The 11,477-nt window shown below is 51.5% G+C and overlaps 5 protein-coding genes across 5 annotated transcripts; 2 read left to right on the top strand and 3 right to left on the bottom strand.

The window, feature by feature from the left end:
• Positions 1-578: 578 nt before the first annotated feature.
• On the bottom strand, positions 579-2,300 carry ALTATR162_LOCUS2336 (uncharacterized protein; the record flags this gene model as incomplete). Its single annotated transcript, XM_043309940.1, has 3 exons — positions 579-1,111; positions 1,161-1,865; positions 1,913-2,300. 3 exons carry the CDS (start codon positions 2,298-2,300, stop codon positions 579-581), a joined length of 1,626 nt encoding a protein of 541 aa, XP_043165875.1.
• Positions 2,301-3,897: 1,597 nt separating this feature from the next.
• ALTATR162_LOCUS2335 (uncharacterized protein) lies at positions 3,898-5,550 on the top strand (the record flags this gene model as incomplete). Its single annotated transcript, XM_043309939.1, has 4 exons — positions 3,898-4,084; positions 4,139-4,688; positions 4,736-5,161; positions 5,220-5,550. The coding sequence occupies 4 exons, from the start codon at positions 3,898-3,900 to the stop codon at positions 5,548-5,550; spliced, it is 1,494 nt and encodes a 497-aa protein (XP_043165874.1).
• Positions 5,551-6,986: 1,436 nt separating this feature from the next.
• On the bottom strand, positions 6,987-7,586 carry ALTATR162_LOCUS2334 (uncharacterized protein; the record flags this gene model as incomplete). Its single annotated transcript, XM_043309938.1, has 1 exon — positions 6,987-7,586. One exon carries the CDS (start codon positions 7,584-7,586, stop codon positions 6,987-6,989), a length of 600 nt encoding a protein of 199 aa, XP_043165873.1.
• Positions 7,587-8,280: 694 nt separating this feature from the next.
• On the top strand, positions 8,281-9,243 carry ALTATR162_LOCUS2333 (uncharacterized protein; the record flags this gene model as incomplete). The annotated part of the gene is made up of 1 exon (XM_043309937.1): positions 8,281-9,243. The coding sequence occupies one exon, from the start codon at positions 8,281-8,283 to the stop codon at positions 9,241-9,243; it is 963 nt and encodes a 320-aa protein (XP_043165872.1).
• Positions 9,244-9,740: 497 nt separating this feature from the next.
• Positions 9,741-10,313, bottom strand: ALTATR162_LOCUS2332 (uncharacterized protein; the record flags this gene model as incomplete). Its single annotated transcript, XM_043309936.1, has 2 exons — positions 9,741-10,198; positions 10,247-10,313. The coding sequence occupies 2 exons, from the start codon at positions 10,311-10,313 to the stop codon at positions 9,741-9,743; spliced, it is 525 nt and encodes a 174-aa protein (XP_043165871.1).
• Between the last annotated feature and the right edge of the window lie 1,164 nt (positions 10,314-11,477).

Here is an 11,477-nt window from a genome sequence, read left to right as displayed (position 1 = left end):
CTTTGGAGGGGTACTCGGAGGGGAAATTGCGCCATGGACGCCCCCCATGTCAGGGCAGACGTAAAGATCGCCACTTTGTAGACCGCATTGTCAGGGAGCTTGAAAAATTCTGGATAGCCTTGCTTGAATACTTGGATACTGGTGCTGGCTGGCTTCAGCGACGGAATTCCGCGGCATGGCTTCGACATGACAGGAGACAGCTGAGAGGCACGGAACACCGTAGCGCCATCTGGTCGGCTCCTCACAGCGAATACGAACAGCCTCCTGTGTAACGTCCGACAGGAGACATAAGATAAGAGCCAGCTGCTGCCCTTACCCGTGACTGTGACATTTACTTCCTTCTCGTCATCGTTTCTTGGAGTCACAATAGCCCGCAAGCATAAAATCTGGAAAAAGTCGAATGCGACACAATGATTTCGAAATATAGCCAGCCGCGATGACGATGGGCTGACAACTATGGAAGAGAAAGATAAGAGAGAGCAAAAGATAACGCTCACAAACGCCGTGCCTTTCAGCTATGCCCTCGGATATACCCAACACAACACAGCACAACAAACAAACAAACAAAGGAAATCTACCTATGGCTGTACGAGAACGTTCATCTCGGCCGATTTCGCGAATGCGGCGCGCTCTTGTATGTCCTTCGCTTCAGCCTCCTCCCAGAGCTGGATCACTTCCTGCTTGCGAATCTCGCTCCTGGGCTGGAATGCCATCTCCCATGGATCCGGCTTGATGATAAGCAAAGAGTTGGACTTGTTCAATGGTACTTCGATTTCCTGGCCTGAAACCGGATCGACCTTACGCCTGAGGTTGAAGGCCCACATCAGCGCTCCGCAGCCTGTCACGGTCTCGTCGCGAGTGATGGACATGCCCAGGCATTGGCGCTGGCCCCAGCCGAAAGATGTCATGCCGACGATGTCAGGGTACTTGGTCAACGGCTCCTGGAAGGTAGGCCATCCAGCTTCCAACCATCGCTCGGGACGGAACTCCTCGGGCTGGGGGTACTTGACAGGGTTGCGAAGGAAAGCCCAGTCGAGAGGAAGAATGCGTGTGCCCTTGGGGATGAAATACCCTTGGAACCAGTCGTCGGCCTCGGCTTCGTGGGCAACACCTAATATCAGGTCAGTCTCAGTAGCATCCGTCGCTCATTCTGCACTTACCAGTAGGTACCGTTGGCTTCCATCGCATCGTCTCCTTGATACACGCACGGAGAATGGGTAGGTTGGGCAAATCGGCGACGGCAGGAGGCTGGTTGCCACAAACGCGGTCAATCTCCTCTTGGCACTTGACCTGCCATTCAGGGTGGTGAACCATGCTGATCAGGAAGTAGTAGATGGGTCCAGTGACAGTGAAAATACCGACAAGCGCCATCATTCCGATCACGCAAGACGCTTCGTAGTCACCTGAGATGTTTGACTTTTCCGCGGTTTCCAGATAATTCTTGGTGAAGCAAGACCTTTGCTTACCCATCTCCATACTCTTCTTGGTCTTCTGGAGGCACTGCATGAAGAAAGCTTGCTGATCATCATGGCGCTTGCGCTCCCGGAGCTTCCAGGGGTTGATCGGTTCGGGGACCCAATCCCAGAGGGGAGTCAAGACGTTAGTGATCGGACCGGCGGGAGACATCTGAGTGAGCAGACCCCATGCGCTGGGTGTAAGAGGAATGCTGAGCGATGGGTCGTCCCATGTCAACTGGCACATGACCTTGGAGCACATGTCTTCGAGAGAAAAACTGAAATCATCGGGGTTCTCCAAGAGCCTGGCCATCCATCGTTTGGCTTCGAACTCCATGATACCGTTATACCGCACATTCGTAGCACCGGTAAGGTATGAGTGAGTGAACTTTCGCTGACGAGCCCAGTATTCTACTTTTGTTAGCGACATTCGTTCCAAACATCGTCGGCGGACTTACGATTCTTTCCCATGAGAGGCAAGTACTCCATTGAGCCGTATGTGCTTTTGGCATCGAACAGCGACTTGATTTCGGGTCGGTCCGAATACAACTTTGCTTTTTTTACAAGCATGTCTTCGGCAATCTTCTCATCAGTGATGATGATGAAGTTCGCGCCCAACATCTTCGTCCGGTAGATGGGACCATACATGTCGGCCCACTCCTTGAACTTCAACCACATGAACTCGATGGGAAGATCGTGAATGCGTCCAACCCACGGTACCTGCCAGGGGCCAGGCATGTTCTGAACGTTGTACCTCTTGTCGTACTTGCCGACAGCGTCGATGACAGCGTAAACGATGAGACCGACGACCGCGACGCCGAGGGCATAAGCTGTGAATGGATGCATGATGTGCGGGAGATAGTCGAGAGATTGTGTGGAAAGTTCCAAGCCAGTTATGGTGAGTGTCGATTGACTGTTGCCAAGAGCCTTGGGCGGGGATGTAGGTTGGAAGGACCGAAATAACACAAAAAACCACAGCGTGGAGAGTGCTGGTAGATATCACACCACAGGATGGAGTAGTACTGCCTCTTCTACGGCTCCCCAGACCTTGACTTATATGCAGCCATATAGGGACTATTGGCGCGGCGAGACCGTTCACAGCAGCAGATTCATCGGCGTCTGGATGAGCACAGCCGATATGGACCTAAGGATCGCCTAGAGCGACAGACGGCAGATTCATCCAATAGCCAGGGTTGGAAACTACTAATTTCCATATCTTGCCAGGATGCTAATCTCACTAGCATCCTTGTTGATCGCAACATTTGTTCCCGTCACAGCGGAAGAGGCAGAGGTCGGTGCTGGCGGGCGCCGATTATGACATAGTGAATAGCTTGGATCTGGGCTAACATGTATCGGTGCGTCTGGAGAGCATAGAGATCGACAAGAACTAAGTTCACTTTCAGGAACTTAAGCGTATCGAAACAGTCACCCCTGGCATTGAAAGCTTCATACAGCTGACAGAGCAACATTTCTAGTGGCTAAGGTTCCAACTCCCGCCGTCTCTAAGTAAATTACCGTTATATTCGTGCTCCCAGACCCAAGTATCAACAACAGATACCAAGTCGGCAGCCGGCATATCACCGCGCCGTGAGACCCTCTTTAGTATCGACTTATGCTGCATAGTTATCAGCATGGGTGTCACAATTACTCTTCGTCCGTAATTGCTGTTACTAGTCAAACACCTCAATAATGAGTACCAGCGGCGCACCGCAGTTCTGAAACCAAGCCCCTCAGCTTTCGTTACACCAAAAAAATTACTCTCGAAGATCCCTAAAGAAATGTGCCCAACTCAGCCAGCCTTCACGCCCTGCTGTTTACTGACCCAGAGCCTTGAAGTCTAAGCGTCATTAGGAAGGATGTAGTATATTTAGCGACATTACACATCAATCAGATCTCAACCGCTGCGGTCATCAAGTACCCACGTGGATCCGTGAGATCCAGCCGTGAGATAGGCGATAGGCTGGGAGTACCGCGGAACTCATATCAGCGTATAAGCGCAACACAACAACCTTGAACTCGATCTCGTTTGGAAATGGCTTAGGGTGCCGTTGAGCGCGCTTGGCCTCCGGAGTTTGTGGGGAACCATAGCGCGGCCGCACAGACGCAGACAAGTCGGGAGTTTTGGCTAGCGCGGGGGACCATTCGTCGTCATCGAGATCGGTCCAAGACCAAACAAGCCGTGTTCCTGACAATCTGCCGCCAAGTGCAATGATCATTGTATCGTCCAATACTTGCATGCAATCGTACGAGGGTGAAGGTACAACATCGAGACATGTCGGCCATTCGGACATCCGAGGGTCTTCGGCAACCCTCACTGGTACCCCAACGGAGAATGCAAATGAAGGCAGCCTTCAAGATGTATGAAAGGCAGGCGCGGCTTGGTGAGGATTCGGTTTCGATGATACACCCACCTCCAAACCATCCTACACACTAAACCGCAATCATGCCTCACGCTCTTACTTCCCGCGACTCCACGATGGAGTCGAAGCCAGTAGGCTCATACCCTAACACTGGCATCGACGTCCTCATCGTGGGTACTGGCCTGGCTGGCCTGGTTGCTGCTCTCGAGTGCACACGTAAAGGACACAATGTTCGTGTACTGGAGAGGAATGCAGACATCAACACAGCTGGTGAGCAGCACTCTCAAACTACAGTGCCGACGCGTCGCTCATAATGTGATTTAGGTGACATGTACTTCATGGGCCTCAGTGCGACCCGTTTCTTGAAGCACTGGCCTGAACTGCTCAAGGAGTACAAGAAGATTTCCCTCCACAATGCCTGGATTGAGACATTCAAGCACTCTGGCGAGGTTGTCATTGGACCCAAGAAGGTGGCGGATCGCCTTCGCGCACAAGGGCTGGACCCTGATACCCCTCCTGGCGAGTTCCAGATGCGCCCGCTCGTCTACAAAATGTTTGTTAGCGCCGTAGAGAACCTTGGTGTTTCAGTAGAGTTCAACCGCAGGGTTGTAGACTACTTCGAGGACGAGCAGACTGGCAAGGGTGGCTGTACCACCGACGATGGCAAGCGCTACGAAGCGGATGTGGTCATTGCAGCCGATGGTGTTGGGTCAAAGAGCCAGAAGCTGGTGGGTGGACAAGTGCGCGCGAGGCCCTCTGGCAGGGCTATGTGGCGTGCTGCTTTCCCCAGGGAGGCTCTTGACAAGGACCCGGAGGTCAAAGAGTTCTTCAAGATGATGCCAGGGAACGAACCCATCGTCAGGACATGGTTGGGGTAAGTGCTTGTACCTGCACTGGTCGAAGCTCTACTAACACTCATAGCCCCTCCACATACGCGCTTACACTGTCCCGCGAGGATGTCATGGTTTGGATTATGAACCATGACGTCACCGGTACTGAGAAGGAATCCTGGAATAACACCATCGAGAAGGAAGAGGTTCTCGACGGCATGGACACTATGCCAGGTATGGAAACGATCAAGTGGGCGCCCATCTTCAAGCAGCTCGTCGAAGTTACCCCACCGAAGACTATTGTCAACTTCGAGCTTCTCTGGCGCAACCCGCAACCCAGCTGGACCTCTCCAGCTGCCCGCGTCATCCAGATTGGTGACGCTGCACACTCATACCTGCCAGCTTCTGGCAACGGTGCGACTCAGGCCATCGAGGACGCCATCTCAATAGCCTCATGTCTACAGGTTGGCGGCAAGGAGAACATTCCTCAATCCGTCCGTGTGCACATCCGTTTCCGGTGAGTTATTACCCTACATTTTCTCTCATTATACAGGCATACTAACACAACATAACAGATTCATCCGTAACTCCTGCGCTCAGAAGCTTGGTTTCTCCAATGCAGAACTCCTCCAAGATACGGACTGGGACAAGGTCAAGCTTGATCCTCGCCGTGCCGCTCCCAAGCTGCCTAAGTGGGTATGGTCTCACGACCCTGAGGCCTATGTATACGAGAACTACGAGAAGAGTGCGAAGTCGCTGAAAGAGGGCGTTGACATGAAAGATGAGGACAAGTTTGAGCCCAACTACCCCAGGGGCTACAAATACGAGCCTTGGAGCATCGAGAAGATCATGGATGACATGAGGGCGGGTAAGCCGATTGATCTTGGAGCTGGTGACTGGGAGTAAGCATGGGCATAGGGAAGCATAGCCGCAGGATGAACTGCGTGTACGGCGTTACAAACATGTGTCATGAGCACTGGATAGCGAAATATTATTTTAACCACTTCAACCACTCTGCATTTGTGCTTTACGTGTGTGCTTTCAATATCTGACAAGAGGGCTCTTCGTTGATGTCCTCAGCACGCTTTACCCTTCTAGGACAAGCTTTTCCACAACGGGAGCGGCCGTATCTTCGGCGGTCTTTTCCATCAATGACAGCGGCCGCTTCGACCGTGCAGTCCGGTGACTGACTCGCCTTCTCTCATCTCTCATCGAATACTCTTACGCTGCTGACGCCAGACACGCGCGCACCGATGTGTCCGTCGTGTTGTCGGCACGAGAACTGTGTAAGCGACGTGGTACAAAGCATCTGCAGGCCCGCCGCAAGCACGCGTTTCACGACTGAGATGCTCCGGAAAGGAAGTTTCCCGTTCCTGGCTTCCAAAGTTCAACCTAAACAAGCAGCGCAACCTTAGAATTCTGTCTCGGGACGGGCACCCAAGAATCAAACTTCTTTTTTCTTCTCTCGCATCCGGACTTAGTGGCTGGACTCGCCGGCCGCCTGCTTTACACCCGTCGCCCTGCAGTGCGCTTGAACCTCGACGGATCCCGAAGAGGTTTGGTAGAAACGGACATTGTCCTCCAACGCATCGCCATCGTATCTCCCATGTTGAATTGGAAAGTTGGCGCAGGTTACATCGCGACCTCCGAAGAACCGCCGACAGACGATCTTTCTCACATATCTACCAGGTTACAAGTATCCACCCTGCAATCGCAACACAGCCCACCAAATCCTGTCTAATTCCTTCTTCCATTGATTATCGATCCCATGTCACGGCTCTCCACCGGACTCCTGAAAGATTAGATGTCTGATGTGCAAGCGGTACTTCATTATTTGGTCTAGAGCGGGAATACACGGCGCGCAGAGAAGTCTATGACGCTGCCTAGTCGCGCTAGTGTTTACTACAGACAGGGGACTTGTTGAGCCTTGCACTATGGATGAAAGAGGGAAATGGGAGGGGTTTGAGGTGGCTTGGAAGGGTACAGGAGAGGGGTTTGTAGGAATGTGGCGGAAGGAGGAATATGGTGAGCTGTAAGGGCGAAAATTGGGGAAGATGCGAGAGCATCATGTACGACTACGAACATACATTTTCTGAGAAGACAATTTAATAAATCCTTTATTCTAGGGCAGATGTTTTTGATGCCTATTGGTTCGGAGTGGAGAGTTTATGGGCACATCTCTACGAACGCTGGCACGTTGTGGATGCGCGAACACGTGATTTGAGTGTGCCAATGATCGTTGCTGCATGCATCCACAACCATCAAGCACCGTCTGTCATGTATACATGCCAAGTACGACACCACAAGCCTTGTCTCGAGACCATGTGTTCTTCGCCATCGCCTCAGAATCGAAGATCCTCGTTCACAACTCCATGCAAACGAATCTGCAGCTCTTCCGCTTTCTTACTGTGCATAAACTCTCGTACACTCTCAACCCTCTTTCCGTCTTTGCTCAACTTTACGAACAGCACACACTCCGTCCACCATTCCGTAATTCCACCCTCAGCCAACTCTGCGCCGAGTTCATGGTCTGCATCTACATTGCCTCCCATCTTGCAGTGAGCTACTACGGTATCTGTATCTCTCGAAAAGTGCACTGCTTTGCCTCCATGTCCGTCATCTTCTGGGACTACCTGGAAATCGCTGAAGATCTCGAAAACTGTTTGTGAATGCTCGCGGAAAGATTCGATTGAGCGTGTGGGTAGGTGCAAGTCTGCAGGGAGAGATGTATGGGTGAAGTCTCGGGTTGCGTTGGTCGTCAGGGCTTGAGGGCGGAGAGTCGAGTAGCTTTCTATGAATCTGTTGAATGTTTCAATGTGTGCGGTCGAATCTTGCGCTTGCGATGGGTAGAGGTAGTATGCGAGAGGTGCAAGAGTGGCAATTGCCGCGAGGGTTCCGGTGGCAAAGCGTATCTCTGATGGAGAGAAGCCTAGGTCTGACATTGTGATGTTACTGGGATTTCCTGATGAGGTTGCAATGCCTGTCGAGCGTCCGTATCAGTGGTGTCTGCAGTTTCAACTTCCCGTTTTTCATTCGCCACTGGCACTGGTTCGCCGTTTCCTGCTAGAGCCTGGTAGCGTCTAAGTTGATCTGACGGCGCACTACAGCATCTACCCGGGTGATCATTCAAGCCGTAAATAACCCAACTATGATCTACGGACCCGTCTACTATTGCGGCTTCCAGGTGCAACACCGGTGATCAAACTTTGAACCCCTCCATGGCTTGCATCTAGTTGTGTTGAGCTCGGTCTCCGTACTGCTCCTGCATAATCACCGCAATGTCGGTGTGGTCCTCCACCGACCTGCGGCGCTGTGGAACCTTATGACGAAGCAACCATTCGTTGTGCGGGCCACAATCTCCGCAATCCAGTCGTGAGATCAGCATCCAGAAGAGTGGAGCTGTGTACTGAACAGAAGCAACGATGGTACTAAGGTGTTGCGGGGCCGGCAACCCCATCCTTTGCGCGACGCGTTGATCTGAAGCTGTGCATATTATCGAGGCTTCCTCTACTTTTCTGTAGTTATCGTTCTTCCTGCTTATTCTTGAATTTGAGGCTGAAGACAAGCTCGACCTATAGCGGTAACATAAGCCTCGCGAAGCCAAGCAATCCTTCTACCCTAACAAGCAACCCCGCCATGGCCGCCACGAAAGCTATCCTTGTAACCGGCGCTACTGGTAAGCAAGGTGGTGCCGTACTCGAACAACTCGCAAAACACCCATCGCACGCCGAATATACGCTCTTGGCTGTCACCCGTGACGCCAATTCCGGCTCTGCGAAGAAGATTGTTGAGCGTCATCCCGACGTCAAGTTGGTGCAAGGCAATCTGGACGATTGCCCTGCGCTCTTCGAATCAGCCAAAGCTACACTCAAAGAAGCCGGCAAAGAAGAGAAGATTTGGGGTGTGTACTCTGTACAAGTCTCTCTGGGCAAAAATGTCACCCACGAGAGCGAGGTTGTACAGGGCAACAACCTAATCGACGAGTCGATCAAGGAAGGCGTCACTCACTTTGTTTACTCCAGTGTCGACCGCGGCGGCAACGAACGCAGTTTCGAGAACCCAACACCCATTCCGCATTTCCAGAGCAAGTACGAGATCGAGAAGCATCTTCTCGAGAAGGCCGGCAAGAATGGCGAGAACATGGGCTGGACCATTCTCCGACCCGTTGCATTTATGGACAACCTCGTACCGGGTTTTCCAAGCAAAGTCTTCCTTGCTGCGCTCCGCGATACACTGCAGGGCAAGTCCAATCAGTGGGTGTCCGTTGAAGACATTGGCCTCTTCGGTGCTAAGGCATTCGTCAACAACAAGGAATGGAACGGACGCGCCGAGGCTCTCGCCGGCAGTGAGCTCACCATGGACGAGATGAGTGGATGCTTTGAGCGTGTTATCGGCAGTCCGGTGCCGGCAACATATGGCATGTTTGGCTCCGCGCTTATGTGGGCCGTCACTGAAGTGAACGTCATGATCAGCTGGTTCGCATCGGAAGGATATGGCTGTGATATCAACAAGTTGAAGAAGGAGGAGCCCAAGCTGTGCGATTTCGAGACCTGGCTGGCAGAGAGAAGTGGGTGGAAGGGACAGGCCATCAAGCGATAGATGATGATGCTTCCATATGCTGGCGGGGATAAGCCTCTAGCGTCGGGGTTTGAGCGTTTTGGGATCTTGACCCTTGTTTGTGTGTCTTCTGGAGTTTCCAATGAATCCATGATCTTCCCGCAATGCTTGTCTAATATTAACAACCTCACATAAAATCCCCGATGCATATGCTCATAGTTCTTTGTGGTGTTATTCACATACTTAGGGGGTTTGCTGACCGCGAATCGAACACAGTGGCGTCAAAATCTTGCCCTGGATACACATGAATTTCCTTTCCTAGCACATTTCCATCATTATGAATATGTTGGTGACACAGCAGATCCGTCTTTTGCATAGTCTCACATGTCAAATCTTGCGAGTAATGTGAGGAGCGTAATTGATCGTACGTTTGATTGATCCTATGCTAAACTCCAAAGACCTCCATTCTAGAAAGACAAGACAGTAGGGCGCACCACAGCCAAACTCCTACTTCCAAAGACGGGAAACACTCCAGCAGTCTACAAAGAAAGCAGGTTCCACAGTGCCAAACCACCAGCGATAGCCGGTGTAACCAATCTCAACTGGTTCCAGCTCGCCCACTTCGTCGCAACGCTCTGCGCCTCACCCAACTCCTTCTCATTGCTCCTCTCTGCCAATGCCTCCAACTTATCGTTTAGCGGCTGCATGTTGATAGCCGAGTGCAGGATAGTTGTCAAGTGCATGATAGCTGAAACACCGAAGAGCTTCCAGTCGCTGCGGGCGAGCATGCCCTCGCGGTAGACTGAGTAGCTAGCGTAGGCGTAACCCAAGAAGCCCAGAGTTGAGATGGGACGGAAGAATTGGTTGCCGACTGTCCAGCAGAGGGGCCATTGGCGGCCTAGGAGACGTGCGCGATCTTTGTGCTCTGGCGTGCCTGCGCGGGGGAAGTTGACGAGGAGGGCGGGGACGGTCATGTAGGACTGTGTGATGGCATTTCCTAGGATCGTGAGCAGTGAATTTGGGAACTATATGAATCTAGCCTTACCGGCGAGGATGAAGGAGAAGGTGATGCAGGTTCCTGCAACACCCTTTACGTAGATGTTGTCTGACATTTTGGGAGTTTGGTTTGGTATATGTGATGGATCAAATCTTGACGACTTTAGGAGTATGGGAAGGAGGAATGAACGCGTTCAATAACACAAGAACTTTCAGCGACGACAACCTCCAATTAACAATTCCCATCAACAAACACCGAAACTTATTTCGCGACTAGCAACTATGCATTTCCGTTCCGAGACCCCAAAAGCCCGCCTTGGGTAACTCCACCCTGCATTATGGTGTGATGGACGGCGTTCCTGGCGGCCGTAGTTCGGTTCCCCACGGCCGTCGCGTCCCACCAGGCGCACTCCCGTTTTGAGCGATCTCGATTACATCACGACAGGGGCCTGCATTTGGGAGTAACCTTTGACTTTAAGGAACGTTTGCATCGGTGTGCACCGGATGCGTCCTGCGTCCGATTGCGATAAAGTCGGTGAGTTTCCTGCCACGCGTTGGCGGAGTTTATAGCTTTTGGGACGCTGATGCTATGGCGAGAGCAGGAGATTGCTCCGGCAGCTTGAATCCCTAACCATGAGCATTGAGGTTCTCATCGCACATAGTGTAGCAGTCCAAACAGTCATGGCGAGGTTCGATTCATATTTCAAACCTCAGACATCAAGTGAGAGGCGTGCGAGAAGGATATCTCGTGAATGAAAGAAGCATACTTATATACGTGTGCTCTTTGTCAACGCTACGTCTCAGTATACAACAACACAAACGACACAAACACTACAACTATCGTAGCTTCGTATCTCAGGTTTGCATAAAATGTGCAAATCTTCCAAAGTTGCTAAATGGTTTCGATGATCATGTAACGACATTTTGTATATTTATACGAATTTGCGCACTTAGGATAAATCACGTAGACACCTTGTAATCATAGCGAGTTTGGCAACAATTTTTGATGTAATGCCATTTGCACAAATGAAGATAAAAACGCAAGAGAAAAGAGTTCTTGGAGGTAAACATATACTTCCCAGAGCCTCCGGGTCCAGAGCATGCAAGTTGATGGAGGACTACCAAGTGTGTATTGTATATAGTTACATTACATATGGGACTGCAGGTACTTGCTCATCATGATGCGATTTTTCCAAGATCGAAAGATGGTAGCGCCATCCATGATCAGGATTCAAGGGCTTTTCAGAAGGCCCAATTCACAAGCCAGGGCTGTTGGCAGC

Source organism: Alternaria atra, assembly GCF_907166805.1.
Source record: "Alternaria atra isolate CS162 genome assembly, contig: 21, whole genome shotgun sequence".
Lineage (NCBI taxonomy): Eukaryota > Fungi > Ascomycota > Dothideomycetes > Pleosporales > Pleosporaceae > Alternaria > Alternaria atra.
This window is presented reverse-complemented; position numbering and strand designations above follow the sequence as displayed.